The sequence below is a fragment of the Acomys minous genome (assembly GCF_964271855.1).
Source record: "Acomys minous genome assembly, chromosome: 12".
Taxonomy (NCBI): Eukaryota; Metazoa; Chordata; class Mammalia; order Rodentia; family Muridae; genus Acomys; species Acomys minous.
In genome coordinates, this window is record NC_140493.1 from 1,413,189 (window position 1) to 1,432,244 (window position 19,056).

The window sequence follows — 19,056 nt, forward strand, 5'->3', positions numbered from 1 at the left end:
AGAGGTGGAGACAGCGGAGGGCTATATGTCTGGGTGATTTGAGTTTTTCTTCTTCCTATGAAGAAGTTATCAGCTCTTCAAATGTTTATAGAAATTTTTATTATTACACAAAAATAGACTCTCTCTTCCCCTCTGTTTGTGTGACCCCACTCTGGCCTCTGTTTAGAGGGAGGCAGGAAGCCTCTTCCCTCTCTCTCCATGGTGGACCCGCAGCTGGCAGGGTCCCTCCCCCCCCCCCCCCCCCCCGGCTCCACCCCTCACACCTTTCTCTGCCATCTGCTCACATGCCAGGTCATCTCATGGGCCCACTCAGCTTAGCAGGCAGGGGCAGGAAGCGCAGCGGCCCAGGCTGGAACCACTCCCTCTTTGATAGGGTTGGCACCAGCTCCTGGGTCCAGGCCAGGGCAGTGAGGGCTGTGGCTGCTGGGAGGGCGCAGTGTTGATGTGGCCTTGGAGCTTGTGGCTTTCATTTCCTCTGGCCCAGTAGAACTTTGGTGATGAAGGTGACAATAGCGCTTGCTGGTTGGTCAGGGTCAAGCTCCGCAAAGAGGTGACACACATTTTCCCAGGGACTTCCTGGCTTCTTGGCCACGAAACCAAAGATCCTAGAGGGACAAAGCCAGGGGTGGGCCTCTGCGTCACTTTCACGGAGGACGGTGCAGGCTGAGGGTGGCTCGGCAGGGCCACTTACTTGGACGTGGTTCCATCTGGGTTGGTCCATCTGTAAAGAGAACCGTGAAGGGGTCAGCCCAGGGCCCGAGCCCCGGGGAGCTGGGGTGGGAGCTCTGAGGAGGCTCACCTGCGGTCCTGGGGGTCAGTGCTGGAGAAGGTGACGCTGCTCACTGGGTAATGGCGGCGAAAGAAGAGTCTGGGGGGTGGGTGGGGAGGACAGTCACGCTGAGATCCAGGGCTCTGGGCCCAGAGGTTAAAGTGCTAGCAAGAGTTTGAATCCCTAGGACCATGTAAGTGTTGGGTGTGTGTGGCAGCTACAGCCTCAGAAGGCAAAGACAGGATCCCCGGGGGCAGGCCGGCTAGCAGGGCCCCTGCAGGATCCCCGGGGGCAGGCCGGCTAGCAGGGGCCCCTGCAGGATCCCAGGGGGCAGGCCGGCTAGCAGGGGCCCCTGCAGGATCCCAGGGGGCAGGCCGGCTAGCAGGGCCCCCTGCAGGATCCCAGGGGGCAGGCCGGCTAGCAGGGCCCCCTGCAGGATCCCCGGGGGCAGGCCGGCTAGCAGGGGCCCCTGCAGGATCCCAGGGGGCAGGCCGGCTAGCAGGGGCCCCTGCAGGATCCCAGGGGGCAGGCCGGCTAGCAGGGCCCCCTGCAGGATCCCCGGGGGCAGGCCGGCTAGCAGGACCCCCTGCAGGATCCCAGGGGGCAGGCCGGCTAGCAGGGCCCCTGCAGGATCCCAGGGGGCAGGCCGGCTAGCAGGGGCCCTGCAGGATCCCAGGGGGCAGGCCGGCTAGCAGGGCCCCCTGCAGGATCCCAGGGGGCAGGCCGGCTAGCAGGGCCACCTATATCTGAGTTCCAGGTTTGACTGAGAGACCCTGCCTCAATAAGGTGGTCAGGTGACCCAGCTGTAGTCTAAATTATCAATCTGGCACATAAATACAAACATGTATGTACATGTAACACACACAAATGAAACAAAACAAACCAGCCCAAGCCCCCAAAATCCTTCCCTGGAACTCTGCAGAGCCTGTGCCTGGTCTTTCTTACTTTCTCTGGTTGTCGGTCAGTGTGATGCCTTGGGCTGAGACCTTGAAGTGGACAACGGCTGGGACAGGGGTGGGGCTGCAGCCCAGAGCAGCAGAGCTGGCCCTGGCCACAGCTTGAGGGCCCGTCAGTGACTCTGTCTCGACAGAGGTCAGGTACAGCACGCTGCAGGCTAAGGAGACGAGAGGAAGGCTGATGGGCTGACGTGGCTTTGCCAGGACCCAGATCTGTTCCCTTCAGCTTCTCCTGCCACCGTCCTGTGCCATTCCCTGACCAGTGCTGTCCGAAGGCACTCGACTCATGTTCTGACAAGTTAGAAAGGCAAATCCAAGGGGTTCTACAGCCAGCGTCCACGGGAGGGGCCCGAGGACACACATTCTAAGTTCTTGCCTCTGTGGCTGCTGCTCCCTGTATTGTGAACACTGAGAGCTCAGCTTGTGACCCCTTCCCTACCTCCTGGAAACATTCCCCCGCGCCCCCAGGCCTTTGTGGGTTAAATGTATCTGCCGGCTCCATCACCCACAGCCCTTTCAAGGCCACCCGGGAGTGGGAGGGGAAGCCAGTCTCTACCTGCCCCCTGGCGCAGGAGGTCTGCTGCTGTACTCATGTTGGTGGGCACTGGGGCCTCTGGGGTGTCTTCCAGAGGATCTGAGGAGATGAGAGCCGCCGAGGAAGGTCAAGAGGGAGAGGCTCCCCCTAGCTACCCTAAGGGAGAGTGGGGGAGACAGAACCTCTTTTTGGCTGTAGGGGTGGTGAGAGCTGAGGAGACAGATCACCCACCTTTACTTGGAATCCGCAGACAGCAGGGCAGGGAGATGGGAGAGATGGAGTGCTGAGAGACCAGCGCTGACAGGCTGCCTGCCAGGGAGGGAAGAACGCTCTTGAGCAGCCCACAGAGAGCCAAGGCGTTCTCCTTTGCCCTCTTGAGGCCTCTCTCTCCCTCAACCAGCTTTGCTGGAACCCGCTCAGACTCTCACTTCTCACCAAAATAGGGCTCCGTGGGACAACCCTTGATCTTCACGCCTTTGGGCCCAGTCTCAATGAGGAAATGGCGAACCAGTTGTTCCAACGGGTCCCCTGAGAGGAGAGACGGACGGGTGGAGAACGTGAGGCTTTATGGGAGTCCAGGACCTCAGCTTCTCCCCAGGGGCCTCTTTTCCAGGCAGCAGAAGGATGCTTCCTTGCCCCTTACCCCCAGGGTGCTGTCCTGTGTGCCGCGCCACCCCCACTACCCTGGTCCCGTCCACACACCCGCTACCTCGGCTAGAGCACTCTACCTTTCCAGGGCTGGGCACTGGGTGGCGGTGTTGCCACCTTGAGGGCCAGCCCATAGGCTCCTTGGAATGAATGGCTGTCCCTGATCAGGAAGGCCCCAGGGTCCTTGTCTTTGAGCAGAGCAATGGCTGCAGGGCACAAGTGTAAAGATGGCGGGCGGCCCCACACAGCTCCAGTAGCAGGTCCCCAACTCTGCCTTTGACAGCTGTGGGACGCCAGGAGTCTGGGGCCCCCTCGGGGCACCCAATATTAGACAATATTTAGTTTGAGGCCAAAGGCTAGAATGGCTGCAGGTGGGCAACCCAGCTGGGAGCAGAGACAGAGGGAAACAAAGGCCCCACCAGGATGAGAGACTTTCGGCCCAGACAGGCCTGGGGGTGGGGTGGGGCAGGCACAACGTCTTTTCTGGCTTCTCACCTTGGTCACGGGAAAGGTGTGGCTTGTACCAGAACTTGGATGTGTCTTGGACAAACTTGACGTTGCTTTGGTTCTCTAGTGAAGGGTGCTCTAGGAAAGGTGGGGATTGAGTTCAGACCCCAGGACTCCCCAGGTTCGCTCTCTGGGAAGTGGGGCTCTTTAAAGGACACCCACCGGATCCGGATCCTCCTAGACCCTTATACCTGGGGATGGGGTGACATCGGGGAGAGGAGGTGCAAAGGTGACATGTTGATTGGTGCTTCTGGTTGGTGGTGCCGGCTGCTGCCCAGGCAGGTGTCGTTTTTCGGGAAGTGGAGGCTGAGCCGGACCGTTGGCATCATAGGAGGCAGCCAGGGGGAAGGCAGGGGTGGGCGAGCTCTGGGGTGGCTCTGGGCTGGCCACCAGCCAGGGAATCTGGGTAGGCACAGGAGTAAGGGGGGAGCCATCTGGGCTGTCTTGGGAGCCCCGAGGGCCCTGCCACGGGGCATGGCGGAGTCCGGGCAGGGTGGCTGGCACAGGGCCCCGAGGACTGGCACTGTTGGCGTGGCCCCCTGGGCTTTTTTCCTGAGGCCAGCCATTGGGCGAGCGGGGTGGGGAGAAGGAGCAAGGGTCCGGTGGCTCGGGCCTGCTGCTCGTCAACAGTTCAGGAGCCTTTTCAGGGCCTCCCTGGACAACAGGGGGCAAGGCCTCGCCAGGACTCAGTCTCTGAGTGGGCGCCAAGGAGGGAGACCTGGTATCTTGCCGCCGGGTGCTGCGGGGACGAGAGGCAGACGATCAGACAGCCCCTGCTTCGGGTAGCTGACACCCACAGAACATGCTCAAACAGCGCTGGCCCCTGCATACCTTTCCTTGCCCTGGACGGGACTGCTGGTGTGCACGGGTGTGGAAGGGCCAGAGAGCTCTGCAGAGGCACTGCACTGGGCATCTCGGGGAGACCGAGGCAGTGTGCTGTGTCCACTGGAGCCATCCCTCCAGGATGGCTCGGGTGACTCTGAGATGGAAGGGAGAAGCTGTCCACGGAGCCCGCTTTTCCGTCTGGCTCAGCCACTTCCCACCCGCAGCATTGCATCCCCAGCAGCAGTTAGAACCGCCCTCCGTCCTCTGCTGTCACCCTGGTGTCCTCACCTGTGGAGGCCGGGTGCCCAGGCAGTGGGTACTTGTGTCTCTCATCCTCCACAGGAATCTCATAGGCCAGCTTCCTGGATTGCAGGTAGGGTGGACTTCCCGGGGACACAGAACCAGCCCGCGGTGAGTGAGCACCAGGGCTGGGGTATCCTCTGCCCTCACTTGGGGACCCACAGCTGTGAGGTACCCGGCCATATGCTGGGCAGTAGCTGGGAACTGCCCCTCCATAGCCGTAGGTTACCAGGGCTGGGTACCCAGGATGCCCGTACCTGCCTTCAGGGCACATGGCACAGGAGCAGCCCGCATGCCCTTCCTCACCCACCTTGGGTGGCTTCAGGCAGCTGTAGTCAGGCATGGGGGCATGGTGATGCCCACAGGGAGGCACCAGCAGGGGCAATGGGTGTCCAGGCCTCACTGGGTGCAGGAGAGGCTTGCCCGCCTCGTTGGCCCAGCCCTCTCCAGCCTCTCTCTCCAGTCGCAGTCCATACAGGGCAGCTGTGGGCAGCGCCAGCTTCTCTTCACAGGCTGGGCATGAGCATAAAGCCGGCACGCCGGGGTCCTCCAGGATCACCACCTCCCGGAAGCCCGCTGAGCGGTAGCCAAAGTCCACATTGGCCGCCGGCTTCCCCAGCTCAGGCGCGTATGGGTAGGGCCCTTCTGACAGTGACCTGCAGAGGCGCCTCTTCTCCACAGAGGCTTCTGCGTAGCCCTGGGGGTGTCCCTCATAGCCCCCACAGGGCAGCCGTCGTCTCTCAAGGGTACCCTCAGGCCGGTAGTAGCCCCCGTTGGGGACTCCACAAGGCTCCCGGTAGCCCTGACGGCAGGAGCAGTGGCGACTGAGGCCTGGCCTGTGGCCCGAGTACATCCCAAGGTGCGGGGCTCCGCCCACCGAGGGCTGTTCTTCATCATCGAGGATGGCTGTCTCCCGCCCGGCCCCACGCCCTGCGCTGGCCACCCCACAGCCTCCCAGCAATCTGTCCAGCTCCTGCCGCTCGGCAGCAGTTGGGGGCGGCCGGCCAGGGGACTCGGCTGTGGCTTCTGTGGTGAGCGTGGAAGAATGGCCGGAGTCGCTGCTGACAGAGAGCACCGGGGGTGGGGGGAGCTCTGGGGCGGGGGCCGGCAGGGTCTGGCGGGGCATGCGCTGCACCTGGGCATAAGGGCTGCCATCCAGGGGGCCCCTTGTGTGGGCCAAGGAGCCTGAGTGGAGAAGGATTTGTGAGTGGGGTCTGCCGCTCCCCACAAGCCCCAGAGCTATCACTCCCCACCCCCACCCCACGCCACCCACCGTCCACGCCGTCCTCGTGGTGCTGGTTGAAGTTCTCGTAGGAATCCCAGCGTACAGCAGGCTCTGTTGTGTTGTAATCCACCGACACGGAGGGATCGTTCCGCGGGGTGTTGCCTGTGGAAAGCCACCTGGGTACTGAGAGGCAGGGGACCCCCAACACCTTCAGCACCCCGCCCCTCCTGCTCCTACTCTTACCTTTGACCTTCTCCGGGCTGGAGGAGAAGATAAACTCCACTGACGCTTGGAAAGGGAACCGCTCATCTGTGGAGGAGGAGGAGGTGGTGGTGGGAGCCAGGCCCCGTGGGCATCCCCTTCCCCGTACCCGCCCACCTGCCACTTCACTGGCCTCTGACTCACCAGCCCAGGCTTCGTCTAGCTGGTCCTTGGGGAAGCTGAGCTGTGGTCCATGGATGGTGCAGGTGTGGAACTGAACTCGGAACACGAGGGTCCGGTCCGTCCCCTGGCCTCCTCTGTGATAGCAGGTTACCTGACGGAGGGCGGGAGGCCGGGAGGCCGGGGTCAGGCCTTCACAGCTACTTTGCCCTATCTGTCCTTTGCCCCAAGGGTTACCCCCTATCTGTGCCTTTGCCCCAGGGTTACCCCCTATCTGTGCCTTTGCCCCAGGGTTGGGGGATGGTCTTATATATTTTGATACTAATTACTGTTTACTGTCTCTGTGACTTACCTTTTACTTAATAAAAACCCATCCCACCTGGGCAGGGCAAAGGAGATAGGTGGGGCTTAGAGAGAGAGGAATTCTGGGAAGAAGAGAGAGTGCTGCAAGGAGAAAGGAGAGAGGAATTCTGGGAGGAAGAAAGACTGCCACAGGGAGGAAGGAGAGAGACCTGAAGGGAAGAGAGGAAGGCCGCCATGGGTTAGCTGGAGGAGAAGCACATGGCTGTCGTGGATGGAGAATCCGGCCCAGATGAAGAACATGAGCAAGTATTTAGGATTATGGATGGGAGGTAGCTGGATAGAAGTTAATGGAAGCAGATGGCGTGGGATTGAGGCAGGGATCCCACACCTGCCCCACTATAGGAGGGAGTTTAGAGGATTGATGTCTGCCCTGCCCCAGGTTAACTAAGGCTATTTTAAAATATAACAAGTGTCTGTGTCTTGATTGATTGCTAGCTGGGCCTACAGGTAATACAGATAATTTTTAAAAACAATTAAGTGGCGCCCCCAAGGGTTACCTGGCCACTGCTTCTGTTGTGCCCCGACCTCAACGTGGACCCTCCTTCTGATATAGCGGGGGGGGGGGGTGGCATCCCTTTTGCCCTCCCAAATCTGCTTGGACTCATGACTTGCCCCCCACTCCACTGCAGTCCCCACCCTCAGGATTCCCCCCAATGTTATGACCCCTCTCACCATGACATCGCCTTTGAGGAGGAGGGCTGGCTCCAGACTGATGCAGAGCTGCTGGGGTCCCGGGCCTGCAATGCGACTTTGGGCAGAGAGAAGGGACACAGTGAGGCGCCCAGGGAGGGCACGCAGGTAGCTAAGCTCTGTCAGGCCACAGTGGGGCCAGAAAGCCAGGCCTGGGGATGCTGGGAGAGCGGCAGGCAGGCAGGTGCCAGGCCCGGGGGCAGCACTTACTAGACTCCAGATGTGTAGACCAGCTGCATAGACTGGTAGATCTTGAGGAAGGGCTGGAAGCCTGGAGCGGGGAGGGAGGGCATGAGGGTGAAGTGGGGTGGGAGGTGGCTGCCCCCCCCCCCCCTGCCGTGGGGCCGCCTGTCAGGCGGACTCACCTGTGTTGGGCTCGAAGGCTGGCAGCACGGGCACAAACACGTGGTGCAGGAAGAGGGGGCTGCTGTTCATCCTGATGGAGCCGGACAGCAGCCCGCTGAAGTAGCTGACGTAGCTGGCAAGAGGACACATCAAGGAATACATCTAGAGGGCGCCGCACACCACGCCAACAGCGCAGACCCTCATCTCACACACACACACACACACACACTCTCTCTCTCTCTCTCTCTCTCTCTCACACACACACACATACACACTCACTCTCTCTCACACATACACACACATTCTCTCACACACACACACACTCTCACTCTCATTCTCTCTCTCTCTCTCACACACATACTCACACACACACACACACACACACACACACACACACACACACACACGACCCTCCACTGTATTTCCTTCACATTCCTAATCACCAGATAGCACGCACACAAGGCCTCTCGCCTTCCACTCCACTAGCACCTGACTTGCCACGAGAGCCTGACCTTGTTTGTTCTGACTTCCCAGAACCGGGCACAGTGCCTGGCTCCCCTGCACTGTGGGATTCAGGTGAGCCGCCCGCCCGACGACGGGAGAACCAGCCCTTCCCCACTGGCTCACCGGCGCTGGGAGGGCTGCAGTTCCGTGGCCACCTTGTCCTCACAGAATTTTCTCATGGTGAGAGTTGCCAGCGCCTGGTCAGCCCTGGGAGAGAGCAGGGCAGGTTGGGGGTGAGGGTGGGGCTTACTTAGGGACCAGTCCCATTCTGGCCTTCCATGCCGAAGCCCCAGGGAAGGGGGAACCATGTGACCCCCGTGTGAAAGCCCTAAGGCAGTCCGTTTCCCAATTGCTGGGCCTCAATCAAAGGGGACAGTTAGACCACCTGATGGGTTGATGTCCCTTCCCCCCTCCCCCCCCCCAGAGAAAGGTACCTCAAATGTGACCTTATTTAGGAAGGTGATTAGATAGGTTAAGACGAGATCATACAGGAGCAAGGAGAGAAGGAACAGAAACAGACGCACAGAGAGAACGCCACGTGATGACGGAGGCAGAGGTGGGAGTGATGCCGCTGCAAGCCAAGAGCTGCCAAGAATTGCCAGCCACCGCCAGAAGCTGGAGAGAGGCAAGGAAGGAGTCTGCCTAGAGTCCCCGAGAGAGCAAGGCCCCAGCGCCACCTTGACCTGGTTGCGTTGTTTCATTTCAAGTCGGCTCAACGGCATCTTGCCGACAGCCCTGAGACTCAGCCCAGCTCCTCTGTGGTAGAGTGCTGGGCGAGACGGGTGTCATGGCACCGAGTGTATGGTGTAGGCCTCTCTGATTAAAGAGCCAAGCTCCGGCAGGGCAGATGAGGAGGGACCACTCACCCTGCGGAGATCTTGCTGTAGTGCATGTAGGCCGAAACGATGACCCCAAGCTTTCCCTTGCTCCCCTAAAGAGATAAAGAGACAGAGCTGGGAAACTTGTGAGGTCTAGGCTGACCTTGCTCCAGCCCTGCGGCCCCCGAGGTCCCAGCCCACCTTGCAGTACAGTACCACCACATGCTGAGGGTCGGCGCTGAGCCATGTCTCCATGGCTTTGCAGATGGAACACAGCTTGTCCAGAGGTGGGGCGTGCAGCTCAGGCCAGCCAAAGTCTTGTACCTGGAGAAGCACAGAGTACAACGCTGTGTTTGTGGGGCGTGTGTGTGTGTGTGTGTGTGTGTGTGTGTGTGTGTGTGTGTGTGTGTGTGTGTGTGTGTTGGGAGGCGTCAGGAACAAAGAGGTGGGGCTTGCTAGTGGTCCACAATAGCTTGGACACTTTTTTCCAGCCATACTGTAGGCTGATACCCTCCTCCCCCCTCTGCAGCAAGGTTTGTTTGTTTGTTTGTTTGTTTGTATCTTAAGTGGTATGAGTAAAATGCACATCAATTGCTAATAACAAGGAGGCAGTCTTCTCACCGGGGTTGGCTAAGCTTAAAGGCCAGACAGACAATTTCCCCCTCCCTACCTTGGGGTTCAGGCGGGTCAGGTCATGTCGTTTCTCAGACAGATTGAAGAGCTGAAATAAAGGGAAGAGTTAGATGAGGGCGACTTTTGACTCTGCTGCCCGGGAGGTGGACCCTCCCTCAATGAAAAACAGAAAAACTGCAATTCTGTACAGCTGAATCCAATGCAAGCTGTGGGCCGCCCCGCCTCCTCCGGCCCCTGCACGCTAACACCGCCCCCTGCCAGCCCCCCCCCCCCCCCCCCCGTCAGGGATTCACCGCCAACAGTAGCCTCGCCCCATTTGGACCTCCCAGTCCTCTCATTGGTTGGAGACAACCGCTCCCCCCCGCCCCCCCCGCGCCCCGCTCCTCACCAGGTACTTGTCCCGGTGCTTGGATTGCAGCACATGGGCTAGCTCGCGCAGGTGGCCCCGGTGTCGCTGCTCGTCTGGCCGTGCAGGGAAAGCTGCCGCCAAGATCCGCTCGGTCACGTAGGTGAGGTCCAGGTCCCAGCGACGCTCCATGAGCGGATCCAGGCTGAAGCTCCTGGGAAAGGCGGCAAAGCTGACTCAGGGAAGGAACCCAGAGGTGCTGCGCCTCAGGGGGCTAGTATGACCATGGCAAGGGTGGCCTGCTAGGTCCTGAGGGTGGGTGGTCCGGAGGGGGCGGGGGAAGCACTGTCCTGGGGTGTGTTATTGGACTCCACTGCCAGGAGCTGAGATGCGGGGGGAGGGGTCCTGCGGAAAGTGCCCACGTGGGGTCGCCAGGCGTCCTCACCTGGGTAGCGTATTGCGTTGCTTGGCGTGGTTCAGAGACTTGGTGGAGCCCTGGTGGATGAGAAGCGGTAATGTAGACATCGCTTTGGAAGCATCTCTTATAGGCTTCCCGGCCCAAAGGTCCACAAACCGTGGTCTTGGGGAGACCGTAGGTTCCTACTCCAAGAGCTACCCACCCACGCGCCCCTCCCAGCCCAGGCCCCTGGCACCCCTTACCAGGTGTTCTATGCGCCGGACTGGGGCGGTGTTTCTCCGCTAGAGGGAGGAGGAGGAGGAGGTGAGGGAGGAAATGGGAGTGGTTAGGGCAGGGCAAGGACCAGTCTGACCTGGGGTGGGTGGGGTGGGGGCGGGGGCGGGGGCGGGAGGGTTCCCTGAGGACAGGGCTCTAGCCACCAATAGGCCCTAGAAGACAGTAACAGCGGGCGGACGGCCATCTGTCCGGGATGCCTGACCCATGACCACAACACCCAGTTCTAGGTAACTTCCTGGAGACCCACTCTAAAGCCACCAGACCTCTGGACACCCCTGTCCCCATGCTACAGCAGACTCACCAGCTCTGCAGGGGGCAAGGCCTGACAGGGTGAAGCCACCTGGAGGGAGATGCGAGGAAAGGGCTGAAATGGGGTGCCCTGCCTCAGCAGGAAGGCAGAGGGGCTGTCAGCTCTAGCTGAGGTGCCTCTATTTAAGGGAGTCTTGCTTCTGGCCTCTCGGTCCCCCACCCCCGGGGGCCCCCTGTTTGTTGCTCTTGGCTCTCAGCCCCCTGCCCACACAGACCCCATTCATCCTGCTGTAGGACAGGAGTTATATATAGAGCCAGCCAGCCAGCCAATGGCCAGGGGTGGACACTAGCCTCTTTCACCGTTGAGACCCCACCCATGGGCACATAGCTCCCCCCAAGCTAGCTGGAGGCCCCCGGGACTACCCTCTGCACCAAAGGGGGAGGACCAGGGACGTTCCTCAGAGATGGGGCTGCCTCAGGTGCTTAGCGGACAGTGGGTACCATCTGTAGCGTGCACGGGAAGAGGCTCAGCCTTCAGTACCCAGGCAGGGTAAGACCAACTGAGGCACCCTGAGGACTCTTCCCGGAGGAAGGGGCACAGCCATCCGGGTGCCTGGACTCTGAAATCCTGCTCTCTCCCTCTATCCCTGCCTTCCTCCTCCTCCTCCTCCTCCTCCCCCTCCCATCCTCTCGCCAGCTGCAGCCTGGGCACAGCACCAAGACAAACTGTCTTGCTGTCCACCCTCCAGGGTGGAGCGGAGTGGTTTTTAAAGGGCCCAACACAGCACCCCTGCCCCCCAGGAGGGGGTCTCCAGGAACGACAGGGGACTAGGTGGAAGACCCAGAGCAGTGTGGGTGACCAAGGCAGTCTGGGCAGGGAAAGGACACCATCCTCCATTAGGTAAGACCGGATAGGACACCCACCTTTGCCTCACATTTTCTGTGTGTGGCCACCTTGCAGACTAGAGAGAGAAAGGGGAGGATAGGGGTCAGCAGAGGCTCATGGGAGCAGTGAAGGTGGCTGTCCTCCACTTCCCTAGGCCCTGAAAGCCAACCCCCCACCCCCACCCCAGGACTCTAGTACACTAGGTTGCTGGAGTTGGGTAGCAGGGCTTGACAGCATCATCAAGGAAGAGGGCCAGAGGCCGTGGTCTGGGATGAGCAGAGGGGAAGGTGGGAAGGTGGTGGAATCACAAAGCTAGCTGGGCTGCAGCCAAGGTGGGTGTCATGGGGAGAGCGAGGGCATTTGTTTCTGCCCATCCATCTGCCTGACACCGCCCCCCCCCCCGCACCCCTCCCCTGGAGCCACGCAGCACAGAAATGCTGAGCTGAGAGCTGAGGGCTTGCTCTATAACGGGAAGAGCACTTCACCTCGGCACGAGACGCCGGTCCCGTCGATGGCCACCTTACATACTGCACACACTGGAGCTTTCTTCCGGAAAACCTTCTCGCGGAAGCTGTGTGGTTCTGCTTTCCTAGGCTGCGGGAGGGGCGACAGACAGATCAAGGGATGATGAGCACCCAGTGGGCCCATCTCCAAGGCTGGGCAGGGGCCTCGCCTGAGAGCGGCACTGCTGCCTCGGGAGTCTGCACTCCAAGGCACACTTGGCCACAGCTGTTTCACGGTAGTCGTGGGGCCTGCCCTCTCCAGGGCTTGGAATGTGACCCCTTGCGTCACCTTGGCTGGCCAGCTCCTCCCTAAGGCCCCCTCACGTGGCCCTGCTGTGTGATGTCCTTGCCTTGTCACTGCCACTTCAAATGTTGAGGACTTTCAGAATCTGGGCAGAGTGTAGGTCTGACCTTCCTCCCAGTCTTGCCCACCCCTAGATGAGGCACGCAAACCATGAGCCGAAGGCCCAGGCACATGTGCACATTGTCACAAAACACCTAGACTGGCTGCAGCCAGTCCTGAGCTCCTGGCTCTCAGTGTCCCCAAGCTCCAGGCAGCTGACATACCCCGCCTCCCCCATGGTCAGAAGAACATGTTTACTCTTTGTGCGTTGAGGAGGCGGCAGGCAGCAACTATGTAAGGAGGAGGGGGTGGTGACGTTGGAGGAATGACAGTGGGGACAGACATACAGCTGCCTTACTGCTTCTGCGTGTCGTCAGACGGGTGGCCAGGGGCTCTGTATGTCCCCTCCCCAGCCAGAGGTTGCCCAGGTCCCTACTCCGTGGGAGTTGTCACTGCATTTCTTACCCCCTCCATCCCAGTCCATCCCTCCTACTCGGGGCCCTGTGGACCACCGCCCTCTATCCCGTGCCTCCCTGTGTCCAGCCCCTGCTGTTTCCTCCTCTCCCTGGATCTGCCCGCCTTAGCGTTAACACCCTCAAAGGGCGGAGGCGCGAAAGGAAAGGGGGTAGGACCACACCATAGGAGCAGCGTTGTCCCCCTCTAGACTGGAGGTGTCCTGGACCCCACCAGGACACTCAGACAAGCTTGCTAATATCATCATGTGCAGATGACGTCAGTGGAAGGCAACCTCCCGGTCACAGTGCCGCTGGAAGACCTGGCTCGCTCGCTCCCTCCCTCCCTCCCTCCCTCCCTCCCTCCCTCCCCTTTATCCACCTTTTCCCCATTCCTTTTCCCTCAAGCTTCCCCGGGAAGTCAGGGTTTAAGCTCTTAGCGGAACCCCTAGGGCTTATCCAGGCTCAAGTCAAGAGAAAATGCATATTGGAGTCAGAACCAATGGTGAAGACCACACTGCCATCCTAGTCACCTCAGGGGGCCAGAGGAATGGGGGGAGGAATATGCTGAGTCAGGGGAAAAGGGTCAGGCCTGAATCCTGGTCGTCCCCCCCCACCCCCCATGCCCCTTGGCATCTCCACCCTACCCCACCTTTGCCCAGCTAGTGGGCAGTCCTACCCTGCTGGTGGCCCGGCTGCTGTCCCTCCTCCCCAGGACTCTGAGCAACCTCTCCACAGGGCCGCTGGACTTCATGGTGGCCGGCTGGGCTCTTGGTTGTGGGGCCTGAACAATGCTGGGGCTTCCTGGAAGCCGCCTGGGTTAGGCTGCCGCTTCCCTTGGGTGGAGGGGAGGCCGTCTGGCTGGTGTGTGGAGGGAAGTGCAGGCGGGAAGGGGGCAGGTCGCTGCTCCAGGAAGTGGGGTGGGGGAGGATGTGGGGGAGGCCAGGGGAGCTGATTCTCAGGATCTACCCTGCTGGGAGTGTCAGCCTAAGGCCTTTGGCTCTCCCTAGTTCCTCTGGAGGTGCCTCCCTCCCACCCACCCACCGGGTCACCCTGTGCAGGGGTCTGCGGTCCTGAGCTCCAGCCCTGGAACCAGCCAGTGGCTGGCGCGGGGTGGGAATTCAGGTCTCAGGGCAGGGCTCGAGGGCCAGTGGAGAACACTGTGTCCCCAGCCAGTCTCTAGCCTGAACTCTCATGTTCCCTTGAGGCTTCCTGTGGGAAGGGAGTGGAGCTGGGAACCGGTACCCAGGGCTCCGGAGCGCCAGGGTGACGGAAAAGGAGGGATGAGGCTGACTTCCTTGTCAGGTGGGATATTGTAGTACCCTGCTCAGAGCCAACTTCCAGCCAGAAGGGCCAACCAACCGTCTTACAGGCCTGGCCTGGACCATCTTGCTGTCACCCAAAGCCCCTGGAAGTCCCTCCTGAAGACTCCAGCCACAACCCAGAGTCCCTGGCTTAGTTCCCAGAGCCTGCACCTGAGGCCCCACTGGCCACCCCACTACCCGCCCGACCTGAGCACTACCTTCATGGCTCTTCTGGGCCTGGCCCTCCTTCCTCTGCGGCTGTCACTGGGCTGTCACTGGGGCGGAGGACTGGACAGGAGGCCCCCTCCCAACACATACTCCACCCCCTGGAGGGCCTCCTGCTTCCCCCTCCTGGGAATAGGGCCAACTTCCTGTCCCAGGAGTCAAGAGAAGGAGGTGGACCCCGGCCTTGCGAGGGATGGAACAAGCTTCCTAAAGCAAAGGTCAATGGCCTGGGGGCTCTCAGGCCAGCCCTGGACAGCAGCCTTTGGAATGTAGCTGTCACTCAAAAGAATGTACAGCCGTGTCCGCCTCATCAACATGGTATTTACTCCCATAGGAGTTCCCTCCTCTCTTGGACACTTCCTGCACCCTGGGATTCTCTAGGGTGTGTGCCCTGGCTAGAAGGTGGCATCTGAGTGGCAAGGTATGGGCCCCCCTCCTGTAACTCGAGAAGGCCTCTGGCTCTGCAATCCCTCTCCCCCCCCCCCCCCCCCAGTCCTGGCTGTGTGCCGGGACATTCCAGGCAGATGGCCAGGTGGGCAACTGGGCCTGGCCTGATCCAGCACCCAGCCCTGCATCCCTGTAGTGCCTGGGTGAGCAGCTTCCCGGATCCAGATCTGCCCCCCCCCCCCCCCCCCGTTGCCTCTGGTGGGACGGAAGTCAGGTCCCCAAACAGCCTCTGGCATCACTGAACTTAACACTGCCCACCCAGATAGATCGAGAGAAGTGTCCACTCAGTGAGGGCTGTGGGCTAAGCACCGCGTGGACTGACCAACAGGCCCGCGTCTCTGAGTGTCCCCACCACGTGGATGGCGCAACCTATGCCTGAGAGGGATCCCATGGATCCTCACCTCCCACCTCCTGCCTGGAATATTCCAGAGCCGTTTTGCTTCTCCCCAGAAGGGCCCCTTGTCGCTCTGAAGTCTTGGGTTTGTTTGGAGAAACCCCCTCCACCCACCCACCCCCACCCCCTTCCTGGAAATAGCTGTGGTTGGATGAGAGGCTGGGAGCCGGGCCACGGAGGAGTGAGGTCCAGTAAAGGAGGGAGGGAGGACTCGAGGGTGTGTCCAGAGGGTTGTGCATGTGTGCGTTCTGCCTCAGTGTCCCAGATAGAGACAACCAGGGGGAAAAGCTTGCACGCACTCTGCCTGGCCAGGGCCGCGACACTGCTGCCAGCTGCCGCGGGCATCTTATGTTCAAAGTGCGCTTGTCGCTGGAGCTGGGGATGGGGATGTGCGCAGAGAGCGGCCCGTGTTTACGGTAGTGCGCAGTGGGCCGCGGGAAGGCGCGGAGGCCGGAGCTGGGACCACAGCCGTGCCCCGCCCCCTGGGCCACTTCTAGGATCTCTGACTGTCCCCTAGTTCACCGTGACCGGGATGGCGCTGGCCTAGTCCCTGCCTCGGGCTCCGGCCGCGCCCGCCCGAGGCTCCGGGACCCCCCGGTGGCTCCGCGCCCCCTGGCGCCCGCCCCTGGCTGGGACTGCGCGCGCTGTGACGCAGAGGGCCGCCGCCCCGCGCTCCCGCCCGGCGTGGCGCAGCCACTCACCTGTGGGGGGCGCCCAGGGGTCCGGGGCTGCGGCGGGCCGGGGCAGCAGCAGGGGGCGCCCCCGGGCCAGCCCATCCCGGCCAACCGCGCCGCGACACCGGGAGGCGGCGGCGGGACGGGCGCGCTCGGCTGCCTCCCTCCCCGTCGCCCTGTGCCCGCCGTCTCCTCCCGCCCTCCCGTTCCCTCCTTCTTTCCGGGCTCCAATCGCCACCTTCCACCCTCTCCCCGCCCGCGCCGCCTCCTTTCTCCCTCCTCTCCTCCCACCGAGTCCCAGACGGAGCAGGCAGCCAGAGCCGGGGAGGGATGCGCGCGTGAAGACAGTCCTGGGGATCCGCATTGGGCCATAGACGCCCGAGGAAAGGCTGGAGGTACAGGCAGGAGATAAACGCTCTCTAGGTGGACGCAGATCCAACACAGAGGACAGCTGTGGGGGTCGTCTAGTCCGAACCAGGCCAGGCCTGGGTGGGGGCGCCAGACTTTGGTGTCCCAGGGTTTAGGACACCGCCTCCTGGATGGAGCTTCCTGTCCCCTCTTCTCCCAAAGGACTCAAGGACCCTCAGCAGGTTCAAGACTCCCACGTCCCATCGCGCCCGTTCTTAGGTCTTTCCAATGGAAGTGTGTGGTTTTATTTTGTTTTGTTTTTTGCTGGTGTAACCTCATTCCCTTCTTTTAAAGTCTGATATTGGATAGGGACGTCTGGGATTAAGCTGTGGACCATGGTGGTGGTGTGAGTTGTGCCACTCGGAGGGCAAGGTGGAGAGGAAGGCTGTGTGGTCCTACAATCTTCGCACCTCTTACCATTCCCGCGATCCCAGCATTTCCTAGCAGACCCGAAACTCTTTTGCTGTTACCTTCCCCGCTGGAATTCCCATTTTGGAAATTGATGGAACCATAGGATCTCAATGCTGAGCCAGGGTAGGTGCTCGGAGCAACTCTGGGCTTGTCTGCCCGCCCGCCCCGCAGCCCCATCTCTCAGCAGAGCTCCGTGCTCATCCCGACCCTTTTCTGGCAAAGGCTGGGTTTGGGAGGCCTGGTTCTGATTACTGGAGATTCCAATCTGGCAGCTGGGAAACACAGCTGGTGGGTCTCGCTGTCTAGTGGGCGCTTTGACAGCAGCTGGAGTCCCACGGGGAGCCGGGGAGGGGATGGCTGCCCTGGCAGTGAGAGACCCGGGAGATAGAGGAGGAGCCCAAGAGAGCGGCAGGGACTGGGCAACGCTGAAGGTCAAGCTGTGTTTTGGCGAGATTAGATTATGTAATTAACGTGGACTATGAAGTTCATTTGATGCCTGCAGCTAGCTCTTCTTAACACCCAGCCCTTCCCCAGTGCATCCTGGGCTTCAGCAGGGTGCTAGGATATAAACCCTGGTAGTAGGTTTTAATCTCAAAGGTCACTAAGGAGTGAGCTAGATTCCCGGATCCCAAAGACAGTGCTGTCCTGGAATAGGAGCCACAAGATGGCTAGCTCAGGCTTGCTCACTGCTCTGCAGGTATCTAAGGCAAGATGCTTGGGGGGTGGGGGGTATAGGGTAAGCGTGGGTGGTTGGGGAGCTAGCCAGGCGGGGAAGGAGGAGACAGGGACACCCCCACCCCCCCGACTTGCCCTCATGTGGTCACCTTACCTGGAGTATGCAAAAAGTCCATTTTGGTGCTGAAGGGAGAAGCCCCTCTTCTGCCGTCTGAGATAGCATGCCCATGACAGACGCAATTCCTTGGGGTGGGTCTTGAGAGCTGTCCTGGGCCAGAACTTCAGGGGCTGGGCTGGGCCCTAGGGACCAGGAAGAAGCGGTGTGGGGTAAGGGGCAGAGCCAACTCCGGGGGCGGCCCTCCTGGAGGACAGAGCACGCATTGTCCAACCAGGAGGTTCCTGCAGCTGGGCGGGAACAGAGTTCCCTTCCAGACTTTTTGTGGAGGCGGCAAGGAAGGCAAGTCCCCCTTCGCTTGTAGCCCTGGGGGCTGTGATGGTTGCTGAGAAACGAAGGTTGTCAGAGGGTGCAGATGTGAAGTTCGGCCACTTCCTGGAGAGTAGTGCTAGTGAGGCGCTCGAGGTGACATGGCGTGAACTTGCCTTGGGTTACAGAGCACACTGCCTGGTTCTGTTAGAAGCCAGTCTATGTGGCCTGGAGTGTGCCCAACCTAGACTCAAGTCTGTCACGTGAGCATCGCAGTCGGCTGGCTGACATGGGCACCGAGGACTGATTAGGCCTGACCCTGCAGCTAGGGGGCGCCACACATGGTCATGAGCACGTGGCCACTGACCCTCCAGGGAATTCTTTTAACTTCTCAGAGGATCATCTCCAACAGCCTTTCTCAGTCTGTTCCTCCTTTCCCAGCTGGCTGGCTGCTAGGCCTACTGGGACTAGCTTCTGGAGCCAAGCCTGGGAAGCCCGGCACTGAGGCGCTCCCACAGCACAGCCTAATGGATCCCAACCTGACTGCCAATTTTGGCCTTGTTAGAAAAAAGCAGCTGGTGGTGGCACACGCCTGTAATCCCAGAAGGCAGATGGATGTGAGTTCGAGGCCAGCCTAGTCTACAAAGCCAAGGCTACAGAGAAACCTTGTCTCAAAAAACAAACCAACAAAAAACCCTAAAAAAAAAAAGTATCCTTTAATCTCAGCCTGGTCTACAGAGTGAGTTCCAAGCCAGAGCTGCCTTGTCTGAAAAACAAAACCAAAACCCCTTCAACCGGGAAAACTGTCCCATCATCCCCCACCTTGGACACAAGTCCCTCAAATGAGTACCAGTATTCTTTTTTTATTTTTCAAGACAGGGTCTCCTGTGTAGCCCTGACTGTTCAGGCTGGCCTCGAACTCACAGAGACCCACCTGCCTCTGCTACCATGCCCGGCTTCTGTCTCTATTTTTGTCTGTGGCAGTTAGTGCCCCCCAGCAGCTTGCTAGGCCACACGGCCTCAGGTGTTAAAGCCTGGGCCGGAGCAGGCAGGCTAGCACACCGCTCACTCTGGCATCATGTACCAAGGCCCACAACCCTCTGGCACACACATGCAGCATGC

The 19,056-nt window shown here is 60.5% G+C and overlaps 1 protein-coding gene across 1 annotated transcript; it reads right to left on the bottom strand.

Moving 5' to 3' along the window:
* Positions 1 to 76: 76 nt before the first annotated feature.
* On the bottom strand, positions 77 to 16,225 carry TNS2 (tensin 2). Its single transcript, XM_084749725.1, is given in 31 exon segments — positions 77 to 605; positions 692 to 721; positions 800 to 868; positions 1,715 to 1,883; positions 2,282 to 2,359; positions 2,492 to 2,569; positions 2,696 to 2,788; positions 2,989 to 3,114; positions 3,404 to 3,493; positions 3,607 to 4,154; positions 4,247 to 4,398; positions 4,515 to 5,725; positions 5,814 to 5,927; positions 6,009 to 6,074; positions 6,171 to 6,300; positions 7,182 to 7,257; positions 7,410 to 7,470; positions 7,565 to 7,677; positions 8,172 to 8,255; positions 8,915 to 8,979; positions 9,068 to 9,190; positions 9,537 to 9,587; positions 9,888 to 10,059; positions 10,291 to 10,340; positions 10,506 to 10,544; positions 10,841 to 10,879; positions 11,713 to 11,750; positions 12,160 to 12,268; positions 13,652 to 13,731; positions 13,734 to 13,809; positions 16,044 to 16,225. Coding segments are annotated over 31 exon segments (4,344 nt in total). The 5' UTR covers positions 16,119 to 16,225; the 3' UTR covers positions 77 to 466.
* Between the last annotated feature and the right edge of the window lie 2,831 nt (positions 16,226 to 19,056).